Here is a 24568-nt window from a genome sequence, read left to right on the forward strand (position 1 = left end):
GAGCGAGAGAGCAGGTCGCGCGCGCGCCCCCCACGCCCGCCCTTCGCCGCAACGGCCGCCCGCCCGCCGCCTCCGCCGCCGGCCCCTCGCGCGCCATGAAGACCAAGTTCTGTAACGGCGAGACCGAGCCCTCCCCGCTCGGGCTCCTCCTCGGCTGCAGCCCCGGCTCCGGCGGGGGCGGCGGCGGCGTCCTCCCCGCCGCCGGGCAGCCCCCCTCGCCGCCCCCCCTCGCCGAGCCCGAGGGGAAAGAGCTGGTGGCGGCGGGCAGAGGCGGGGGCGCCGTGACCCCGCCTTCCCCGTTGCTGCCGCCGCCGGCCGAGGAGGAGCCGCCGCTGGACCCCCGCACGCGGCGCAAGGCGTATCTGTGGTGCAAGGAGTTCCTGCCCGGGGCCTGGCGGGGGCTGCGGGAGGAGCAGCTGCGCATCAGCCCCATCAGGTCAGCGCCGGGGGGCGGGGGGGGGGGGGGCGCGGCTGAGCCGTCTCCTCGGGCTGGAGGTGGGGGGGGGGTAGGGCCTCTCTTCCGTCTGCCTTCTTTTTTTTTTTTTTTTTCCTTAAAAAAAAATCTTCCCGAATTCGCTCTTCGGGGCAGGGGAGGCGGGGCGGGCTCGGCGCCGCGTGGGGAGCGACTGCGCATCCGCCTCCCGCCTGGGCGCTCGGGTCCCGGGCGCTGCGAGCACCCCCCCCCCCCCCCACACACACACACACCACCACCACCCCCACACGCACACACACACGGGTGCGGAGGGGGGGAGATGTTGCGGGGCCGCAGCGCCAGGCCGGCGGCACCAGTCCCCGTCCCCCGCCCCGCAGCCGGCTGCGCCCGGGGCTCGCTGCGGCAAACCCGGCGTGAGGCGGCCGGTGCCGCAGCGCTACGGCGGCGCCGCGACCCCGGGCCGGGGGAGGGTCCGTGTCCCCTCCCCGCACCGCCCCGGTCCCGCCGGTGAAAGCGGCGGAGCTGGTGGGAGCCTTGACGCTGCCTGCCAAACCCTCGAGAGCGGTGTCTTTTTTTTGGCCGTTCCGAAATTCACAAGTTAGCCGATAACCGGGGTGTCTCCGTGATGTGAATCATCTTTTCGCATATATAGTAACAAGTGCTTGTGACTCAGCACGCTGACAGCTTGCAGGAGACGGATTTTTGGCAGCAGATACGCATAAAGTGGGGATGCTCTCAAAACCGTATGTAATGTGTTTGGGATCCTTGGCTTCTTTGCAGAATTGCTTCTTTTTGTCTCACTCCTGTATTTGAGTTAGACCAGTGGTAGGTCAGGGTTTCGTTTTTAAAAGCTGCTTGTGAAGGGTCTTGGTGCTCGATCATCCTACCTACTCAAATGTAGAGTCACACGCAGTTTCAAGGGATGCAATCGTCTTTCTCTGCGAGTCGCTCTTGGTCTGCTTCTCTAATGCCTATCGTTTTGTTGGTGCATGCAATCCATGCAAATCTACCTCCAGTTAGTCATGTTAAAAGAGGGCATAAACTTTTGACAAAGCTCTGTGTGATATACAAAACTATAATTGGAAACAATCATGCTCACTTCTAAATGTATAAAAAAAAATTAAAAACGACTAACTCCTTGGAAACCAACACAAATTATTCTTTATTTTTAATTACTGCTGTTCAGAGGGATCATAAGTTTATAAAGGGATAGAGGTTGAGTAGGCTAGTTTGATAATATTTCTGTAATCTGACTTGCTTAATTTTATTTTCATCCAGTGTGTGCCACTGACTTTGAGACTTATTTCCTAAAGCCTTAGGTTTTAGGACAGTTATTTCTGCATTTCTTGGAAACTTTCCCTCTGTTTGAGATACCACTTCAAAATGGCTTGATAGTTTCTGGGCTGGGAGGAAGAGCGGATAGGCTGAAGTGTGTTGCATCTTACTGATTGACAGTTGTTCTTTTTGCAAAAGAACTTCACCTCTACTGCTTTCTCCAAAGGAGAACGCAGCATGAAATTACTGGTTCTGATTTCACAAAAATCAGGTGTTCAGTATGTGTTCTCCTGGGTTCTCCTTTGCCAGCATGGCTGTTTTCTCTGTACTAGTGCAAATCATGTTCAAACAGCTGTTAGATACTTAATATCATAGAATGAAGAGGTCCAGACTTTTTTTTGAGAGCAAAGAAATAGATTCACAACTAATCAGAACACAAACTTAAGCAAGTCAAACTACTGTGGCCCTGCTTTTGGAAAAGTTATGGACAACTTTGAAAATAAGTGACTCTTTGGAAGGGCTTGCCCTTAATTTTTAGTAGTTGATTTTTAACTGATAGCTTTATCTGTGTAAGGATGAGATATGCTCCTTTGACCCTTAACAAGCTGCAGAGTATATTGACCTTTATGGAGATCAATGTCTTTATTGGCTTTCTGTATGAATTACGTTGATTAGAGATAACTCTTTTAAAGTCTTAAGTGCATAAAACTCTAGTGAAACTCCTGTGTAATGGAGTTTAGCCGAAGTGAGGTACTCCTGCTTGTGGGGGCAGGGAGAAGGGTTTCTGAGCTTTTATGCACTGTACGCAGACTGAGCGTGTGTTTAAGTAACAAAACTATTTTTACAGGATTCACTAGCTCCTAGTCTGGTATTTTTTTATAAAGTGAATTTGAATGTGCTTAGGTCTACTGTTCTTTACATATCCATGCTTTCACCAAACTCTAGAGCAAGGGCTTAGAAAAGTAGGTATATGTTTAAAAAAAAAAAAAAAAGGAAAAAAGTCAGACTAAGACAGTTTAGCACCAAAAAAAAAAAAAGTAGCTGGTATAACTAGCCAATGTTCTGATTGTCTCTGAATAGTCTGTTTTTGCTCTTCATTTGATAACCTTTCCATCTGTTCTGTTTTTTCTACCTGTTCACCTTCATGGTTCAAAGTTACTTCATATCTCTTGTCTCTTAACATCACTGTTTGGCTGCCTGCCAAGCCACCTGGTTCTCTTCTGGCTGCTTTCTTGAGCTCATTGTGCAGCTGCTGTTTTGCTATGTTTTCTTGGTTATTCCTCCTCTATCATTGCCTCTGGATCCATAGGCCAACCTGTATTTTCTGTGTAGAGTCTCCCAGTAAATAAATGCAGGTCAGCCAATTTTTGGTAGCTTTTTCCTCCAGAAAGTCTTTACTTCTCCCATTGGTTTGTAAGAAAAACCCAGAAAATTACTTGAAAAAGCAGAGATGAGTGTCAGGTTAGCAGTAAGAACTACATTTTAGCTATTTGGATCTGTCACGGCTTCCTGGAATCAAAGCTCACTACATGGTAATATCAAATACCTACACTTCAGCGCTCTGGGCATTATGAAGGACTAGATATTTTGTGAAGGAAATGACAATGTCAGAGGTACTACTATTTGAATTCTAGAGTTACTGCAATAAGTTGAGAAAGTAGCATGCTACAGATACATTTCTTAGCTTTTCAATCTATACTACCTCATCCCTTTACTACTAGCTACTATGTTTGGATTATATCTTTTTGAAAGGTGTCTATTTTTAATGGTGAGGGACAAGTTTTTCAGCAGAGCTGATTTGCATTTCTGCTTTGCAAGTGAAGCAGGTTTCAGTACTTTTTTTCGTACAGTGGAGGAAGGAGAAGTAATAGGGGAAAAAAATCTATACTGCAGGAGGGAAATAGGAAATTTTGATAATGAATGTATCAAGAGCAATGAAGATGCAGAAGAACTGTAGAAGATGCAAAGAAAATGTAGAGTTGAGAGGACTGTTTTCTTAATGGAGCTACTTGAAATTAAGGAAGTTAGTTTCTCTAATCTAGTATCTATCTAGTGTGTTAACCTATAGAATACTAAAATGCTGCCACTCTTTCTCCTGTCAGGACACAGTATTAAAACAGTAATTAAATGGAAAGCTAACATGTATAATTCCTTAACTGAAACACAAGACTCCCTAGTTTGTGTCCGTCTTGATGAGATTTTTGATGGTGATTTTAGTCTTACCAAATACACGATCAATTTCTTTAAACTGTTCTAATTTTAAAATTTAATTCTACTCTCAAAATGAGTTAAGAATGATAGTGTGAGTATGACTTTCACTAATGATGCCGTAGCATATGTATTATGGTTAAATAGCAAGTCCTTCTAGCTGCCATCCCAGTGAAACCTGATCCTAATTCAAACTTAGGGCTTTATCATCTTGTGTATAATCAATAGAAATGCCTAAATTCAGTCTTGCTTTACCTGTACCTTTGACACTCGCTTATTCACTGAGCTTTTAATGGATCTAATTAGTCTTGCAGTTGGGTGGTTTTTTTTTTTACAGTGCTTGGGGAAAAAAAAAAATCTTTCTAGGTTTTTAGCAGTAATATTGATAGGACTGTGAATGAAAGGTACCAGTGCCAAATAAGGGGAGCTTTAATAAGCTTATGAAGAGCTTAGTAAATGGAATAACATGAGAACTGAATGGGAATAAATATGATATGGTAGAGCTTAATATTTTGAGAACATGTATCCCGTGAAAGCACTCTTGGGGTACGCTTTAATTTTATTATGTCTAATAGCCAGTGGCGCTCTGAGGCATTTCTTAATTTCAAGTGGATCTCTACCTTAATTTGTTAGGTTACTCATGTCTTTTTAATCATTAGCACAGGGGCTCCAGTCCAAAATGGAATATGAAAGATTATGGTGGTGAGTCTAAGATGGCATGTTTGCTAGGTAAGATCAGTTTCACTGCACAAGGGTGTGAAGCATGTTTTGCTGTTTTCCTGCTTATGTGTGCAACAAAGTATATTTGACAAGACTCCAGTATCACTTTCTAGTTGGGACTTTGTCAAGTTTGTTAGTTATCTGTTTCCCACCACCTGCGGAGCTGAAACAATTTTATACGCTGCCCCCTTTGTTCCCGAATTTGAAAGTAAATTCCAGTATGTCCACTTTGCCTCCTAAACAGTTTCAAGATTTGCATCGGTCAGAGATATCTGCCTTGGTCATTTAAGGGATATCAAACAAGTGTGATGTTTGTTGCTGAGCTAGCGGTAGAAAAATATTACTCAGGTGCATCTGCTCTCACTTTTTCCTCAGTAGAAATTATTTGCTGTAGTCAATGTTTTCTGCCAGTTCTGTCTTGATCTGAAGTCCTGTAAATACAAAAGTTAACAGAATTCTAAATCTGTCTTACTTACTTCAATCTAGTCATAGCTTGAGCTGTACCTGGATCACTAAGAAGCATGAAGCTATCAACTCAATATTTTTTGTTGTTGAAGCCTTATGTTGTGAGGTATTGGTAGTCTTATAATAAGTGCTGTTTCTCATGTTAGCGCAGACTAGTCATTCACAATAAATGAATGTGAAATATATATTGGTGCATTTTTAATATAGAAAACGTGCTCTTCCAAATTAGCTGAAGAACATTATCATTCTCTTCGTAGAGGTGGCCTCAGCAACATGTTGTTTCAATGCTCACTACCTGATGCCACTGAGACAGTTGCAGATGAACCACGAAAAGTTCTCCTGCGCTTATACGGTGCAATCCTGCAGATGGTGAGTATGTAGAGTGCTTTGGGAGTGGGAGGGTTTCTGTAGCTTAATCAAAATATGTTTGGAGATCTTCATCTGTGACACACTGCAAGTGTGTGCTGCTTTATTCACTTGGGAATGTGTCTTAGCGGTAGTGGGGTAGACTTGTAGGTTAAGATAGTTCTTTCTGTAGTTTGTTGTTGTCTAGAACTTACACTCCTTTCTACACAGATCCTGACTGGCGTGTATCAGCTGAAGGCTCATTTGCTGTCCATTTGATCAGTAATGTTTTGTTTATGTGTTAAGTTTGGACTGTGTGTTCCAGAACAGTTATTAAAATCTGCTTCTGTACAGTATGTAGGACTCTGGTATAACTAGCAAGAATGCAAGATTAAACCATTTAATATCTTAATCTTGGTATCACTTATGAATCCTTCTGAGATTAGTGTTGGAGCGTTTGTTAAACTTACTTCATACAGTGCTCAGGCATTTTATTAGAGACCTCATGGATATTTGTGTAATACTTTCTGGAAAAAATTATCTACAGTATTGGATTAAAATGAAGTGCAAACATCCAATACCATACAGCCATCTCATTCCAAAACATGTCTTCCCGAGTGTGTGATATGCCTTGTAGCTGGCATAGAATCTTAACAATGTGTTTGTTAAACACTCTTCCAATGTTACTTTTCCTTTTATTTGGTCAGTAAAAAAACAGTAAAATGTAAATAGCATTGAAATTTCTCCAACCTTAAGAGAAGCGGTTGGCAAATCTGTTTCAAATTCTAAGCTTTAATATTCAGAATATTTTGTGAAGGTGATCTCTTCCAAAGCTTACGGGCTATTGCTGTACAACTATACAACAGATCTTCTCTTGCCCTACACTGCTGGACCTTGACTGTATTGCAATGAATCATCATAACATAACAGTGTTTAACCTTATGAAAAATCACAGCTTCATAAAATTACATTTGGATGTTGGCAATTGTTTCTATTTGACTTAGAGGGTCTGGTTTTATTGTCCATTAATTTGTGATATTTTGCCAGTACTCAGTCGCTTTGAATAACCGATCCAATATCTGCAGGACATTGACTGCTCTTGAAATTTCAGCCCAGTCTTCCTGCTTCTGCTGCCTTGACCAAACTTACTTTCAAAATTTCATTGGATACTGTTGCTTATCTGGCTTTAAAATGTTCTTTTATTATATAAATAGCAACATTAACTTTCCCGTGGTAGCAAACTTTACCAGAAATATGTAAGAGTCCACTGATTTGAAATAGCATGGAACACTTTGCTACCTCACTGTATGTGTGTTGGGAAAGTTGAACATTTAAACAAGACAGCCATGTAGAAGTTCATTATTTCAAGCTTAAATACTCTTTCCTTTGGCTTAAGAGAAATCAAAAGTAAAGTGGAAAAAATGTTGATGAGAAACTCAACTGGTTTTCAAGATGATTCCTAGGGATTGATAAGAATTATTTATAATTATGAATGACTTTACTGTAATGTTGATATAATACATAGAAGGCTTGAGTAGAAAAATGGGCTGTAAAACTTCTGTAGTGTTAGAAATTCTGTTGCCCAAGTGTTGTGACGAAATGTAGTCTTTTCCTGATTTTTTTTTTTTTTTTTTTTTTTTTTTTTAAGGAAAAGTAGACTAGAATTTAGTTGCCCTCCTTCCCTCAGGGTTTTTCTTAACTTGCCTTTTCTGTGCCCCTATTCACTGAAGAAATCAATAAAATTTTGGGCTCTAAAATCAAAGAACTAATTCGGTTTTAAAATTGAAAGTGTGTTCATAACTTTCTAACCTTTCTACTCTTGGTGTTGAAGGATCTTTTGAGATGTCTAACTTCCTTTATTTCCATAGTGGCAGTGAAATGACTGCTCTTGTTGGTGCAGTTCACTAAAGGTTAAGTAAGCAGAGAAAGTCCCAAGGTAAAACTTTCAGATTGCATTGAGGTTCACAATTTCTGTCAACAAACATTTGTCTCTTCCAGCCCCTATATCTTAAATGCAAGTTAAAACATAAGCAAACTGTTTTTTTTATTGGGGTATTTTGAAAACCTCACTTAGGAGTCTGATGAATTTCTGGGTGGCACAAGCAGAATCTTTGTTAAAAGATTAGCAAATTAGTCCATTTCCGTAATGTCACTTAACTTTAAAGCCCTATAGAAATTAAGGGACACTGCTTAAGTAACTTTTGAATTTTGAGGCCTTATCCTAAAATAGAGACTTTATTCTCAATTATTTTTAACTGCCACTGGGTATTAGTAGTTACCACTTGTTTGTTTGAGCCTTTGTAGCATGTTTTAACTCTTGTCCATTTTACTTTCTGTTGAAATTGGAGCACAAAACAAGTGATATCAGCTCCTTGTATTCCTTACTGTAAATACTATAGCGACCTGCACCAAATTGAAACAGACATACCTGACGAGTTTAAGTTCAAATTTTGAATAGAACAGAAGTGGAAAAATAGATATCAGATATTAACTTAAGAATGAATAATACTGGCACCGTGATTTTCTTTGAGCCACCTTTTAAAGGAACTCTCGCAGTTTGAAAATAACCCCAGTTTGCTTATTATGAATCTTGGAAGACACAAATGTCAGTACATGAAACTCATCCAGTATAAACCATGCCAGTTGGCTAAAGCTGCCACGCAGGAAAGGCTTTGTGCCTTCCTCTGTCATAGCTGATATGTTTAAGCCAATTTTTTGTGTGCATGAATGTTTTGGGGGGAGTTGGGGGGGAGAGGAACTGAACTGTCTTGGCCATTATTATGAATGGTCTCACTGGCATGGACGTTTAAAAATCAAGGACTTCTCTTGAGTATATCCTTGAGCAGAACTTTTTTTTAAGACAAGTATTTGTGCTTGTGACAGGTTAAAGTACTAACCACATTAAAACTCAAATGTTTGAGGCACAATGCAGATATGTCATACGTTGGAAAAAGGGAAATGTCTTACTCTGCTTCTCTCATTTTTGCTCCAGTTTGGTAACTAAATTTAAAGGGGAGCATTAAAAGTAAAACTTCCTCATTACAAAGTGTCTTTAATTGTTGGCTATGTCAGTGTTATAACCACTGAAACAAAAGCTTCTCCAACAATATGCCATTTAATCTTTGGGCTTTAAGATTGGATTTCATACTCGGATCACTAGTGTTTCTACTTAAATTCAGAATAACTAAAACTTCTCACATGTTAGAAATGCCAATAGGATTTCAACATATGCTAGCATCTATCCAAAAAAAAGATGAATTTATTTGAAGTTCACCTATCAAAAGGTAACTTGGGGATTGATTCCCATTCTTTTACACATGTCAAAAGAACCTTGAACTCTGCTTCACTTGGGGCTCTGTTACTTTGCAACAGCCAAAACAAATTCTTGCTTATAAATGAGGAAAAACAAACCAGTATATCTAATATTCCCCTCTGGTGTCTCAGTTTCCATGTGAGCAGACACAAATAATTATAAATGGTTGCCACAGTTCTGTGGTAAAATTTTTTTTTTTCCCATACCTGCCTTGCTGCCTTTTATTTTTTGTAACTAAATAAAATGCAGACTGCTGTTGTTACTGTAATTATCAACGTCTTCTGTGATTGTTGGTGTCCATGTTTGTTTGTAGCATGGAGTAACTACAAATCCCTGGCACTGGCAGACGGCTTGAAAGAAACCAAGCACCTCTTACGGGGATATATTTGTGTTGGGTGGAGTTAAGGGTGTTCTGGGGGTAATGTACCACTTTAGTTGTATATGCATGTGTTCTCTGCTGCAGGCTTGCCCATGCGATCGTGCCTAGAGCACTCTGGTTTCCAGGTGACAGACACGATTCACGGTATAGTATGAGATCTCTGAAGTTGGAGCATTCTCTACAGCTTTCATTTTCTTTAGTACTGGATTTCATTGTTTAAAAATAAGGCTTAAGTAGCACCAGCTACTGTCTGTGCATCTGAATGTTTAGAGCAATAATAAAATATCAAAATATTGCCCCTTCCTTTCCTCTGCTCCCTCATAAGAGAATGGTAACTTGAAGTGAAGAGGATTAGAGATGTCCTTGTGGCTTTTGTAGGACTCGCACTGGAAATTCTTCTTTATGCTAGATCCTAGGGCTTCAGTAAACTAGTCTCAGTTCCTTTAGGTCTGGCATAGATCAATGCTCTAAGGCAAGTTCTCAGTAGCAGAAAGAAAATCCTTGCTGAGTTATAATTATTGGCTTTCCCATACCTAGCAGTTCAGATCAGCGTCTTTCAACAGCTTCTAGAGTTAAGAAAAAATTTGACCATATGGATTACTTCCATAACTTCTCAAGCAGTTCCTTGTAGTGTTATAATTCCTTGGGATTTGAAAATACTGCAGTACTCTGTTTCAGATCCATTTGAAAATTACTGACTAAACTCAGGAAAACAGACTTATAATGCAGGATTTAAATGTACAGACAGAGCTAATGGTTACTTTGGAAAAAATTGCAAATTCCTCCTTCCCTTTTACAAAATCTGCTGTCAAGCTTCATTTGGGGTTTTGTGGTATAGAGTTCATCTTCCAGCTACAAGAGAAATAAATTTGGGGCCTTAGGGAGAGAATGATGAGTAACTTGGTTGGGCCTTGTCAAACTGCCGTATCTGGCTAGTGTAAACACTAGTCATCTTTTGGTGACAGATCAGATAATGTGGAAGGTCTTTCAGTTCTAGGACTTTGATCTCATACCTGAAACACAGTGCCTTAAAATGAATTTTAAGTGATCAGTGTATCAGCTATACTAGCTGTCCTCAGTGATGCCTCTTGCCTAAAATTTTAGTAAGTTTTCTTAATCTGCTTTGAAAATAAACCTTCCCACAATAACAAAAGCACTGAAACGATAATGCTACAAACAAAAACAAAGCGATAGCTTATGCTCAAAGATGTAGAGCACATGTCCTTTCTAGTTAATATTTCCATGCAGAGAGGGACTGATAAGAACATCCAGGAGGTTTTCGATTGTTCTCTTATTGGGGTAATTAAAAGTTATTCGCTGGTGTTGAAGGAAATAGCTCCCAAAATTGGACTTAAACTCCAATAGCTCACTTCAGTCTATAGGATACTGAGTTTTTCATTCTTTTGGACAACAGCTTGTGAACTAAATGTGTATATCAACTGCCTCATGGTATGAGATGTTTCATTTTGAACCACTGTTCTCATAGGTGATTGCGTTGTCAGAAAATAATCAAATCAGTACTTTAACATGTGTACTTTTAAACTTCTATTACTTAAAATTGCATCCTGCTTACTTCATATTCTCCTTGACCACACTTACTGGAGACTTACCTAATTCTAGGCTGAGTGTATGGCCACTTGTGAAGACTGATCCTCTCCAAGCTCCCATTCATATTTGCGAGTTATTTACAAATTACTTTGTGTTCATTCTCCTCTTGACACTGATGTTCTGTGCTGAGGGAACAGAAAAGAGGAAGGGATGCTGCAGAAGTCTGCTTTTCTGATGACTCTGCAGTACACATCCCTAACTGTCTCTTTCTAATGGCACAGTAGATGCCATAAAGATATCTCCAACGCTGATTTGAGGTGTACTCAAAGAACTGGCTAGCCTCTTTATACAGTATGACTTTTGGAAAGTGGAAGCCAGTTCAGGTTCTAGGGAAAAGCCTAATCCGCTTACCTTCTGATGAACTGAACCATTCTGAGAGCACCATTAATCAGGAAAGACTCCTGGATGGTGAGTAACTTTCTGACTGTTCAAGAAAAATCAGTAAGATGCAACAGTGGTATTGATGTAGGACATGCTTGTTCAGAGAAGCCCTCTGTAAATGACTTAAATATTATTGTGTAGTTGCACATTTAGCCTTAGTGGATGTATTTTGACTTTATTAATTTCCTTGAAAGGAATAAAAACTAATAGTAGTTCTCATATTGTCTTGTTTTAAACTTACTATCCTAGTGGAATGGGAAGTACTTGCTGAAAGACCATCGATTCATGTTAACTATACTTCTTCTATAGCTTCTGAAATACTGTAACTGCATAGCTTGTGTAAATCATTAGTTTGTTGTATGGTACTTAAGGCAGCTCGTGTTGCTTAATTGTATTGTTAAGTTCATACTTCCACCCTTGTTTTGGACATGTTAGAGCTTTGGAACAGAAAGGTCTGCACGTGGTTCTATGAATCAAATGCTTTTATTTAGAAGGTGGAGATGCAGGCTACCTTTATGGGCCTCTAAACCTTGCCTGGTTTAAACAGCCAACGGTGGAATTGCAACATAAATAGCAGCCACAAACTGTCACTAAGCAGATACTTGCTTTCTCTCCTCCTTACCTTCAGACCCTTTAAAGGACAAGGTTTTTATTGCATCTTGAATTTTAAATGTGTAGCTCTATTAAAAGTATGTGCCATTGAGGGTTCAGTTGCTGAGGGTGTGGCTTAATACTCTGAAACCGCTTTATAATGACCGTTAGCAATCCTAGCACGATACGTTACGCCTGGGATGGGTTAGTTTTGCTTGTAGAGCGCAGTTCTTAACAAGACATCTCTAGTTTACGTGGGTAATTTATTTGAAGGAAAACTTGGATTTGCGCAGCTAGTGGTATATGTACAAATGGCCTAGACAGCATATTACACGTGATGAAAATCTGTTCACAAAAAGCTTATAGAATTTTGGAAAAATGAGGTAATAGGAAAAGCAAGTGCTTTGCAAGCTTCAAAATGCAACTCTACTAATAGTCCTTCTAAAGTTAGTCTGTAATCTCTAAAGTGCTTTAGCTGCAGGAAGAGTATCTTCCCAGATGTCATGCAGAGGGACTTAATGTTCTGATAATGAAAAATGTTCCTCTAAACTTGCAATAAATTGAAATCCTGTTTTGAAATAACAGGAAACAATAAGAAAAACTGAAACCCAGCTTCCGGGCTATTTATAGGAGTGGCTTGGACTCAGTGGCACATCCTTTTGAAAGGTTTTGGAATCAGTGAAATAGTGTTGTGGTCAGAGGTCAGATGGATACTAGTGTTGTAGCTGTCACAGATCAAGAGAATGTTGAGTCATCTAGTTAATTATAGCTGGCACTTCTACTCCCCTTGTTCTGGTGGTTGCAAATTAATCATGTTAAATTTCATCTTCTCACTGTGTTTGCTTTTTCTCATTCATAGAGGTCCTGTAATAAAGGAGGGTCTGTACAATCTCAGAAGGAAAATGACTTGCAAGTAAGTAACTGAATTTGCTTGTCTTACAGAATTTTGCAAATAGAAATGTGGTGGTCCTGCTTGTTCTAAACTAGTCGTTACTCAGCCTGGTGTCTGGGCTGCATTTTTAGAATCCGTAAGGAGTAATGGGGAAAAGAAGTCTATTTGTTCATAGGAGTAACATAGCTATATGGGTATGTGTGTGCGCCTTGGGAAGACTTAAGCATCCAAGTTAACAGGAACCCCTCCCCTGCCAAGGCTGCCCTAACGGTTTCTTACCAGTCCTAACACTGATATTACTACTGCTTTTCTTGATGCTAGGCTTCTTTCTGTAGTCAAGGGGGGTCCATACTCTGCTTTATCTAATGCCTATTTTATATTATATCACTTGATTCTTCAGGATGAAGTATTTGGAGCTGGAAAGACTTTCCTTTTGAACATGTTTTTGATTAGCATAGTGCTTGGATCAGCCATGCTCTGCAAATCTTAAAATTCTTGCATTTGGAACCATTTCTGCTCACCCAGCATAATGTCTAGTTTAGTGTAATTTAACGTAAAACGTCATCCAAACAAAATTTGATAGTTCAGATTTTTAACCTGGCAATTTTTCTCCTAAGTAAGGAGTACTGCTGCAGCATGTTAGCCAGATGCTTTCCTTGTATACACTATCATTTTTCAATTCCGTAATAGTTTTGGCTATGATCTGAGAGGTGACAAAGTACATTTTACTCCAGTTTGATAAGTGCTGCTTTTTCCCCCTCATATTTCCTGCCCTCTGAGCATGCCATCTGAAACTCCTCAGTTCAAGTGGGTGGGTTTTTTTGTGAGTGTGTCCCCCCGGAGTTGAACTGAGCTTAAACTGGTTTTTTTGGTTGCTGAATTGCTGCTTTTGAAGTTTTGTTGAACTTTCAAGTTTACTGGAACAACTTCAGTCAGTTGAACTGAGACCGAACTGAAAAATGTTCTGGTTTGATTGTTAGGTTTTGTTCAGAGATTAAGAATGGAGGTGGCTTTTTTACTGGATCTTTTAGTTAAAAACAAAAAAATTTCTGAAGCTGTGAAAGAAAACATAACCCAAACAAACCCCACCCCGGTGCCAGCAACTCAGAAGTCTTGCAGTACAGGAAGTGAGGCTTTGAACTTCAGAACTGTCCTGGTTTCTTGCCTGAAAACAGTGATTCTAAGTTCTGATAAATGCTGGTAGATTGTTTTCTGCTGTGAATCCCATAGTGCTGGAGCTTCTACTTCTGGATCAATGAACACAAGAATTCCTGTCACAGTGGATTTGATAACTTTCTTGAGTCTGGGTAAAAATTCTAGGAAGGTTTGGTCAGGGGGGTTAATAGCATCCTTTGGGGAGAAGGATAACCTCTGGGCAATCCAGAAATGCTCTAGATAATAGATTACTGGCAAAAGCACTGCAGCTATTCAGTACTGCCTGGTGTTGTACAGCTGTGATGAGACAGGATGGTCTTCTGTCAGCTCATAAGGCCTTTTAAAGAGGGTTATAAAAATCTTACGTAGGGACCACTATAGCTGGTGATTTTTCTCAAAATATTACTTTCATGTGTTTTGTAGTGTTTTTTGTTAAAGAAAGAATAGAGCAAAAACTTCAGTTCTAGCTGAAGTATTAAAGGCTTTTGATCTGTCCTTGCCTGAATTGGAGTAGCATACTAGAAGAGTTGTGTAAAGGCTGTTTATAATTAGTAAGTTTGAAATGCAACATTTGGGATGAAGTATTCATTTAAAAGTGAGTGGTCGTATTCTCTCCAAAAGCTTGCATTAAGTACAAGTGCTCGCATTTATATCTGTTAGTCTAAAATAGAGCTTAAAGTTAAAAGAGCTTCAGAGCTTAAACTAAGACTGTTGACTTGGCAGTGTAAATATATTCAGAATATTTGAAGGCACTGAGATATGTAATTAGCTGTGCATGGTCCTTTTAAAAAAAAAAAAAAAGTCATCAGACTGTAGATGAACTTTTAACTGAAGAGTTAAATGTCTGGATTTAAGTGTCTCTGTGGCTGTGATCTGGGAGGAGACAAAGTACATTTTACTCAATGTTGATAGCAGTGCTTTTACTCATGTTTGATAAATGACATGAGAAAATCCTAACCGTTAATACCTTATTTCCCCACCTACACTTAGCAGTAGGGGTATGAAATGGAGACTTGATAAAGGTTCATCAGATACTGTTGTGAAGCAGAAACTTTGGCATCTGAGATGTCAAGGTTAGTGTTATTCCAGAGCTCTCCTTGGGCTTGTTCTCAAGTGGACTAATCTGTTACAGTACAGGGGGTCCTTTTGGTGCTCTGTGTTAAGCTTTTTTGCCTTCTGAATGCTCTGGGTCTGACTCTTTAAACTTGAATATTCTTATCGTTCTGCTGCTTTTGGACAGCCTGTACTTTTCACTTGAGGCAGATCTCTCCCAAGGAGAGATGCAGCTATCCTTGTTAATGTTGCTGAAACAGAAGTTGACAAACTTGCAAGCTTGTAGTTATGGACTGCTTTAATGTTCTTAATGTTGATTGTGTCTACTCTAATATCTCTACTAATAAAGCATGAGTTAATAAGTTTTCATCTGTAAGCAAAGGACTAGAGAAAACTATGGTCATAATTTTTTCTGAACCTTATTCTTGTTAATGGATTCTGACTTTTCTTTTAACTTAGGATAAAGTTATCAAGCTGTCTGTCCAAGGAATACTTAGAAGGGCTAAATGAGGAAAAACAAATTTTCTCCTATTCTGAAGAAAATGGACCACATCAGTAGGAATTAATAGAATATTTTCAGAGATGAAGAATAATGGAATAATTTGTTCTTGTGTAGGATTCTGTTCCTTTTTTGGTACTTGTATGGTCTTTATCGCTGTTATCCAAGTATCAAGAGTTGTATTATTACTCAGATGTGAAAATGAGGAATTGACCTCTGAATGGACACAGCCAGCAAAATTGCTGTAACCAGATTTTTGTACGTGGAACAGGCTAAGTTTAGTATCTGTGAATCATGGAAGAGACATTCAACAACTTGAATTTGATTTTTTGCTGGTTGGCATTAGGCTTTGAAAAGTTCAGATCATTGGTGGTGATGAGGGCATGGCCAAGGAGATGGCAGAATAGCAAGGTGCAGGGCAGTAACTTAAAAATCTAGCAAGGGTACTGCCCAAAGCTGGCTCAGGAGTAGAATTTGTATGAAGGGTTATCTGCTCTCTGTGACTGCACTGAGTAAAGCAAAAGGCTTTGAATCCAAAATACCTGAGAACGGCTTTCGTTCTTCATTCTATGCTCATTTTTTACACTTGTAAATGTCATGGGTCAGGCTCTTTTGAAATGAGTTGTACAGACGTGGGCAGAGTTACCCCCTTAGTAAATCTCTGGGATTTAAGTGCATCTGGATTGCTGTTGACATATTTGCTAGATGTAGCAGTATCTTTGTACTGTTGCTTCTCTGTTTACATAAAGCTGATCTTACTCATGAGGAAAGCTACACTTCAGTAACTTTAACTGTATATGAGACATGTTTTGTATTGTTGCAGTTAATTTCAAATCATTCATGTTTTTTTAAAAGAGAAAAGGCTAGCTGCCAAGTGATTGGGATGGACTGAATTCACTGATGTAAAGAAAATTTTAAAACAACTTCTTAAAGCTTGTGGTGTGTTTGCAGGTGGGAAAGGAGGAACATTTACTCAGACACACCTTCTTAGCAGGAGTTTATTTTTATTCCTAAGGGTAATAGTCTGTTAATTATTCTCCCCCCTCAAAAAAGAGGGAAGATCTAAAATGTCCTTAACTGAAACAAATCCTAATTCCTCTGAACAAAAACCTGATTAGTTCAGTCACTCACTTTGTTCAGTTGCATAGCTGAAATGTCCTGTTCCAAAGTGTGTGAAGGTAGCTAAGCAGAATATTTGTAGTGTCTGAGCTATACTTCATTAGGATAAACTGCTTTAGAAAAAAATCTGCAGAGTTTCCACAGGTTAGGGAAGAGAGGGTAGCTTGTTATGGGGTTTTTTTGTTTGTTTGTCTTTGCAGTCTTCCTTTCAGCTGGCCCTAGCAACAATATCGGAAGTCATACAGATTTCCTCCCCCAGTTTTAGACTGCAAAGCTCAATATTTGTATTGCTCCCATGCTAACTACAAATTGTTAGTAGTCAAGAATGTTTGGTTAATAAAAGGCTGAGTCTTTTTTAAATCTAAACCCTTAACTTTCTCACTTTGAGACAGTTCAGCTCTTGGGGATACTTAACATGATTTCTGTGCAAGCCCCAGTTAATGCTTTAATTTTCTTTGTAGGGGGCAGAAGCCATGGTTCTGGAAAGTGTTATGTTTGCCATTCTTGCAGAGAGAGCTCTTGGCCCAAAGCTGTATGGAATCTTTCCACAGGGGCGACTGGAGGAGTTCATTCCCGTAAGTCCTGCTCGTGATTACAGCTACTGCTTCACAAAGTAGAATGCTTTAATTGATCATGACGAGACGGTCTCTGGACTGCCCAGAAAAGCAGGGATGTGGGAATGACATATTTGGCAGCCTGTAGTAACTGCTAGCTGTAATTTGATACAGTTACAGTGGGTGTTGGAGAGCCCAATTAAAACTCATGCCAGGGAGATTTCTAAAAGCTCTAGCTGTAGGACAGACTAATAAATGAAGATAAAAAGCCTGTTAGATACCAAACACAGCATGGGAAGCTCTAGAGTAACACTTTCCATTAACAGTGACAAGAGCAAATGCTTTTGATATTCTTGAACACTTGTACTCAATCTGCTTTGAGGATATTCTTAGTGTGGGATATGATAATTCCTCAGGCCTTGATATAGAATAGAATTGACCAAGAGTCATAAGTAGAGCTGGGCTAGAGAAGCCAGCTTTTCCAAAACCAAAGGTTTGTAAGGTCATGACAACTTACTGCTCGAGTATTATTTCATGCTAGTATTCATATTTCTCAATTAGCTGTCTCTTAAGAATACTCTATTTTGTTACAGAGCAGAAAATTAAGTACTGAAGAACTCAGTTTACCTGACATATCTGCTGAAATAGCTGAGAAGATGGCTAGATTTCATGGCATGAAAATGCCATTTAATAAAGAACCTAAGTGGCTTTTTGGAACAATGGAGAAGTAAGTTATGCAATACTTTTCTTTGCTCTGAAGTATGGAAAGAGGTGACCTGTTGTAACCTTGATAAGCAAATCATTCATCAGGAGAACGGCTGAGAGTACAGTCTGCTTTCACTGCACCCAAAAACTGTTTCCAGTTACTTGATGACCTTGAAATTTGCCTTGAAAAATAAAATGCATTTTTGCCATTCTTGCTTAAGCTTTCTTCATTTTAGTGTTATTGGTATCTTGGTATGGAAAGACTAATGTACTTATGGCCATAAATGTTGTATGATGGCCTTTGTTTTTAACAGATACCTAAATCAAGTGCTGAGGATTAAATTTTCCAAGGAATCCAGAACTAGAAAACTGAACAAACTCCTCAGTTACAATCTGCCCCAGGAAATGAAAAATCTAAGGTAGGTCTGTTTTGTCTACCACTGTCTTCCAATTTGCATGGTTTCGGTATGAATTTGTGTATTTAAAAACACTGTACAGTATAATACCCCGTATGCATTTTACTTTAGACTGGAGATTTTGGGGGGTTCTGTAACCACCCTGAGCCTATCTCATTATACTGACTACAAATGGATACAGTCAGTTGACTTGCTGCTCAGTGAAATCCAAATTCTGTGTCCTGATCTTGTGTTCATAACTGAGAACACAGTTTTGCTAGAACTGAATAGCACTTCAAATTCTTCCAACAAAATCCATGTTTTACCTGGAAGTTGAACTGAACGTAGCGATTTTTGTCACTTACTAGAGATTATATTGCTGTTTTCTAGAGCTATGCTTGAAGCTACTTCATCGCCAGTTGTATTTTGCCACAATGACTGTCAAGAAGGTAAGCTGCTAATATTTCAGTGCCTTGCTCAGTGAGCAATTTTAAGCCTTTTCTGATCACTTGTTCGCTTTCTGACAGGCAATCACATAATCAAGGTACTGCCCTGGCAGCTGACCTGAAATAACTGCCTGTGTGCTCCCAGCGTGCAACAGCTGCGAAGCAAAATGCATTGGCTTCGGCAGCCCTCCCGGCAAATGAAGAGCGTGTGTTGTATCATAACTGGATTAAGCTAAACATGCACACAGGCTCTGTTAGTGCAGGTCAGCTGATGAAGGGAGCCTTGGGTGTTTCCTATTGGATCATACCCTTAGCTTTCTGCCACATATGTGAGCATAGGATGGACTTTAGCCTTGAAAAAAAAAAAAAAAAACCATACTGAAACAGTACAGTTAATGGCAAAAATGGAGACTAGGAGTCGGGCTCAGCAGTTCTCAACTTGCACTAGCAAGAAGCATCAGGGAAGCTTTATTCACCCTTTTCAGTATTCATTCCCTGGAAGTCATGGAGGGAACAGCATTTATTCTGAGCCAGTTCTCCAATGAAATAAGTAGTAGGCAGGGCTCAAAGCGGTGGTTTGTTGTAGTTTGGCTCTGTTTATGCTCCCTTTCACTGTGTGGAGGGTAAGCTGAGCTGGGAGGATACACCATGTGCAGGGCTCTCCTGTTGTCGGGGGCCTGACCTTGTTAGCTCAGGCTGAGGAGCTGAGCCGCTGTTGAGCGGCGCATTGAAATAGCAAAGCGGCCAGTCCTTGGCTTTCAAGCTGTTAAAGAGCGGTTGTCATTCCCGTTGTTGTGTATGACCAGTGGTGGTGCTGCGCAGGTACAGGAGGTGCTGCATAATTCAAATCTCAGGCAGTGGAAAAACAGCTCAGCAAGGGCTGCTAAGGCTGGCAGTGTCACCTGATTTAGCTGTAAGCCACAAGCAGTGGAAAAGTAGGGCACCTGGGAGAGCAAATTCACCTTTCAACCTGTGCAGGGGTGAAAGCATTCTCGCTTTCAGCTCCAGAAGGTTTACATTGTGTATCTCATAACTTCCAGTGAGATGGTGTAAGGCAACTGCAACCTCACTTTTCCTATTGCTTTCCTGCTTGGATGTAAGGGGCGACTAGGATGTCTGAACAATGTTTCTTACAATGCAGTATTGCTCTTCTGCAATCTTCCTGTGACTTTATTGAATATGTTGTATTATCTTAACCTCTTTTAGGTAATGTCTTGCTTCTGGAGGGCAGAGAGGATTCAGAAAAACAAAAGCTGATGCTTATTGACTTTGAATACAGCAGCTATAATTACCGGTAAATCATTTTAGTCTTCCATTCAACAGGAAGGTATATTGCTTTCTACAAGCCACAGTGAAAGCAAGTGCTGGATTGCTGATTATTTGTCTATTCTGATGAGTTGTGTTCCGCTCTATTAGTGCTGGGCAACAGGATGTAACTAATCAAAACTGTTTTGCTCCTGATGGCTGTGGGCATAGACCCAGCTGAGACAGCAGGGCCAAGCACTGGGGGCTCCCTGGTCCTCCAGGCTGGAGGGCTTGTTGAGGCACAAACAGCTCTTCCTGTTTGCACATCAATTTTTCTCTAGTAGAGATGAGGATGGTGGATCATGTGTATACATGTATGTAGGGCATCTTTGCTTCCCCGCTTATTTGAGCAGTCCTTTCAAACAGTTCTCATGTGCGCAGATATTAACAGCAATCCTAGGTTTCTCACTACATGGTTAACAAAAATGCTATCTGTTCTTCTTAACTTCAGTCATCTAATAACTGTGTTTAAGTATGATCTAAACATGCGGAGTCTTTGAGATGATTAAACATTGTCATAGCTGAAACATAAATGAAGCCTGAATCCCAATAATCTAGAAGTGGGATGCATTAAACTGATCAGTGTGACCTCTTTGTAACAGTGCTGATACATGGTTAGAGATGCATTAAAGCATACTTGGGTATTCTGCCTGCATTGATTTAAAACTTAGCAAAGTCCAGTGTTTTTATGTAGCTGGTGAAGTTTTGATTGTTGGCTGCTCATTTTAGTTTAGTAATTGCTTTAATAATGCATTTAGAAAAGTGGCAGCCCAGCTACAGCTTTTCTACCTCTACTAGCAGAAGGTGCGGTAAGTTCTAAGTTGCCTTGTGTCATTAAAGCTGATGGTTTTAGGCTTGCTTAAATAAGAACAGATGGCTAGTACACAAATATTGAGGAATTCAGTCTTTATCTTTTTTCAGAGGATTTGACATTGGAAATCACTTCTGTGAATGGATGTATGATTACACATATGAGAAGTACCCATTCTTCAAAGCTAGTTTTCTTAAGTATCCTTCAAAGAAGCAACAGGTAGGCATGTAGAAATAGTTAATACCTGTATCCACTAGCTTCAAATTTTAACTGTTCTTTTTATTTTGAACCTACTCTGCTCCAAAACTGTTGCTCCATAACTTAATTGAACATAATGCTGCTTATCCTGATTACCTCTGCTTTTAAAAACCTTACAAACTTCATCACAGCCATTCAGCATAGAACACTTAATTTGTGCCATCTAGCTATCTATCAAAAAAACAGTCCAATAGTTTTGGAATGAGGTCAGCTGTGAAATTAGTTGGCAATAGCAAAATGTCATTTGTTGCTGTAATATTAAAGAAAAGGCTTAAACTGAGCTTCCAAGTAATTAGTAGAATCACCAGTAACTTTAACTAACTCCAGTACTGTCAATGTTTGGATAAAATAAATGACAACTTATTAAAAGATGTGCCTTGTTCTGAAAGAGGCAAGCATGTCTTGAGCTCAAAAGTAATCTCTTTTCATCATTTGCTTTCTAGCTTCATTTTATCTCCAGTTACCTATCTGCATTCCAAGATGGCTTTCAAAATCTGAGCAATGAAGAGAAGTCCAAACTAGAAGAAGAAGTGTTGATAGAAGTTAACAGGTAACTTACCTTCCACAGCTTTTGACGGCAGTGCGAACCAACAATATTCTGAAAACAGCTGTATGCTTGAAACTTTTATTGTGATACCTAGTATACTTCACTGAGCAGAGAAATTCCAGCCAAGAGAGGTCTTGAGCTATGTCTATGTGATAAAGGAAGCCTGCCAGTTGCAAGCTCTAGATGTGTTGTATAGACTACTAATGGAGTGAACAAAATATTACAATGTGGGGAAGCTAATGTAATTATTGTATGGAATTACTTCCATAACGTCATATGTTGCTTTGTAATTTTCAGGTTTGCCCTTGCGTCGCACTTCTTCTGGGGTCTGTGGTCTATTATACAAGCAAAGATCTCATCCATTGAGTTTGGTTACCTGGTATGTTTTTAAACATATAGTTTCATTTAATTAAAAATGCGTACAATCGTAAATGACCTGTAGCACTTTATCGGAAAAAGTGAAATAGCTGCCTAAAGATTTCAAAAATTCTCCCCTTTTGTTATATGGCAAGAGTAGCCTTATGTGTCAGACCTTGCGGTGGAATGATTGCCTTGCACTGAAGCGATCCTTTTGCAGTTGGGTCCTGTGCAAGCGGGAAGCTAGCACATGCAGTAAGTGCAAAATTGGGAAGTGAATAGTCAAAGTGCACGTATCCCATGTTGATATCCAGTGTGCAGCAAGACATCTACTCTAGGCAGCTTGTTGACCTTTTCAAATAGATCAGCTTAACTCTTGATACTGCAAAAGTATTAAGACTCTTATCAAGACAGAGTATACTGCAAAGTTATTACTTTCAGGTACACTGGATGTCCTGCAGGAAACGTTGCGGAAGCTACCTTTTTTTAGTGAAAGCCTGACCTTTTAGTTAAGAGTCTTTCTCTAACACTCTGGCAGCAGCTCTAGTGTTGAAATAGAAGACTTTAGGAAATTGTAGAGGCAAAAATCTCTCTGGAGAGATTATCTTTCCCAAATAAAGAGCTAATTTAACTCACCAAGAAGATGGATTAGGAAGGTAGCACAATTAATACCTTTATTATGCTTCCCCATCCCAAAAGAGAAAACACTCGGATGTATTTACAGTTACAGATGTATTTAAGTACTTCATAACATTCCTTATTTCTCTAGGAATATGCATTGTCCAGATTTGATGCGTACTTTGATCAGAAGAGGAAGCTGAAGGTGTGAATGTAGGAGGAGTGGCCTGTTGGTTACTGTACGAAGAGGGCAGCTGGACAGAACTTTCACTGTGCTTAGGCTACTGTATCTGTAACGAAGGTGTCACTGCCTTCCAGTTCCTTGGAAGGCAGGTGTACAATACTGAAGACTGTATAAAAATGATTTGTTTACAGTTTCATAAATATTTGGAATGAGATTGGGAGGCAAAAGTAAAATACAACAGTGCAATATCTTTAAATCCTTTTAATCTAGAAGGTATTTTATATTATGGGAGAAGCTTACAATTAAGTGTCAATACCACATGCATCAGAGGAAACAGTGTTACTGTGAGTACATTTTTCTGGGGTTTGACATAATGGCAAATGTTGTAAGCAGAACAGTTGTAAAAGATGATACATTGTAGACACTGCCTCTTAATGAGAAGGAGAAAAGCAACTGTAGGGGAGACAACTGTTAAACTGTGAAGTAGGCTTAAAATCTTACTGTGAGGTTAGGTTCAACATGCTCCGTGAACACTATCTTCAAAAAGCTGCTGATATGTTACAACACCACTTTAACCGTAAAGCAACTAAACACGTTGAAGCGGCATGCTTTAAAGTGTTATCTGCAAATACATGAATGTGTCTCTTATGCTGGCGTGCCTGTAAGGTGAAGTATGAATGAACTTTGGACATCCCGAAGGGGTTTGTCTTGAACTGTTCATTCCGCATCCTTCACCGAGAACATGCTTTATTGCCCGGCCTGACTGACTCTTACTATGCTGTGTCCTGCACAGGGGGATCTGTGGGCTGGCAGCACTAGGAAGAGTGCCTTGAATTGCTCTAGCTGCTCCCCCCATAACTGGATTGGCATTGACAATACTTGTAATTGGAGCCCATCTCTCTTCTTGACTTGTGTTGCCACAGTATATGGCTGTAAGGAATAGTAGAGCCAAAGACTGCGGAGAACACTTCAGGAAATTGCTGTTCTGTCCAACTAATGCTTAAGTGGCTTGGGGGGTGCTTTCCTCGTACCTCCCACCTTCATGTTCCAGCAATCCAGTAAAGTGGAGTGTCTTGTGGGGAACAATAACATGTATATTGAAACTTGAGTATAATCTGTGTACATGTCATCTAAAGATTTCTTTAGATTTTTGGGAACTTGTTTATTTTGAATGTTTTGTTTGTGCTTTCTAACACACTGTATTATAAATAATAAACTTTTAAGTCTACCCCTTTTCACTTGTATAGCAAATACTGTTTCAATCAGTTAACGTGCAGCATTTCATGTACTGTATAGCATAACTTGTAAAAGCTGTCATTTTATTCTCTAGTCTAGAGAATCATTTTGCATACACTCAATTCTTAATACTTTATAATAAATATAAAGCACTTAAACATTATAGTTGATATTCTTAAGTCTTCATTGTAACTGAAGGATAAAACTGATGCTGTTTCTGGCCTTAATCTGTGCTGGAAATACTTTTTCTTACCTTCAAAGGCAGCCTGAATTCAACTTAGGCTCTGTGCCATGGGACATCCCTTCTATTTAAATGTATCTTTAGCATTTATTGTATAACTGAATGCTAATAGAAAGCATGATGCAAAAAGGCAGTTAAAGCAAGCGATGAAAGATAGACTGAAGTGTTTTAGTGCTAACAAGGGTTTAGGTTTAAGCACTTGACTGTATCTACATCCTGTTAACTACCCTAAAAGCAAAGGTAAAGGCTACCAGTATATACTGAGTTTTACTGGCACATCACATAAAGCATTTGCCATCTAAATATCCAGGTGATGTATCTAGGCTACTGAAGGCTTCATTGAACAGGTACTATTGTATGCAGTAAACCCAATGGGAATGGCGGAATGGAAGGGGTGAAAGCATTTAAGATGATGCTGTTTGTGTAGTTAGAGGACTGCAATGTGTAATAGTAGTCCTGATTTTGTAGGAAGCCT

General features: G+C 39.7%; 1 protein-coding gene across 2 annotated transcripts; it reads left to right on the forward strand.

Moving 5' to 3' along the window:
* On the forward strand, window positions 1-24015 carry CHKA (choline kinase alpha). Of its 2 annotated transcripts, XM_067295942.1 has the most exons (12): window positions 2-436; window positions 5359-5470; window positions 12578-12631; window positions 16898-17011; window positions 17584-17717; window positions 18010-18114; window positions 18481-18539; window positions 19743-19830; window positions 20763-20871; window positions 21354-21460; window positions 21755-21836; window positions 22584-24015. In XM_067295942.1, exons 1-12 carry the CDS (start codon window positions 96-98, stop codon window positions 22641-22643), a joined length of 1365 nt encoding a protein of 454 aa, XP_067152043.1. In that variant the 5' UTR covers window positions 2-95; the 3' UTR covers window positions 22644-24015. The 2 variants fall into 2 exon arrangements, with proteins under 2 accessions (XP_067152045.1, XP_067152043.1); XM_067295944.1 differs by lacking the exon at window positions 16898-17011 and having other exon boundaries at window positions 1-436.
* Window positions 24016-24568: the final 553 nt, after the last annotated feature.

Source organism: Apteryx mantelli, chromosome 4, assembly GCF_036417845.1.
Source record: "Apteryx mantelli isolate bAptMan1 chromosome 4, bAptMan1.hap1, whole genome shotgun sequence".
Lineage (NCBI taxonomy): Eukaryota > Metazoa > Chordata > Aves > Apterygiformes > Apterygidae > Apteryx > Apteryx mantelli.

What these genes read in the sequence shown, in the direction of transcription:
- CHKA (XM_067295942.1), top strand. Translation starts at nt 96, where the DNA reads ATGAAGACCAAGTTCTGTAACGGCGAGACCGAGCCCTCCCCGCTCGGG. An exon ending in GACTGGAGGAGTTCATTCCC is followed by an intron (nt 17,012 to 17,583) that starts GTAAGTCCTGCT and finishes ATTTTGTTACAG; the next exon opens with AGCAGAAAATTAAGTACTGA. An exon ending in ATCCTTCAAAGAAGCAACAG is followed by an intron (nt 20,872 to 21,353) that starts GTAGGCATGTAG and finishes TTTGCTTTCTAG; the next exon opens with CTTCATTTTATCTCCAGTTA.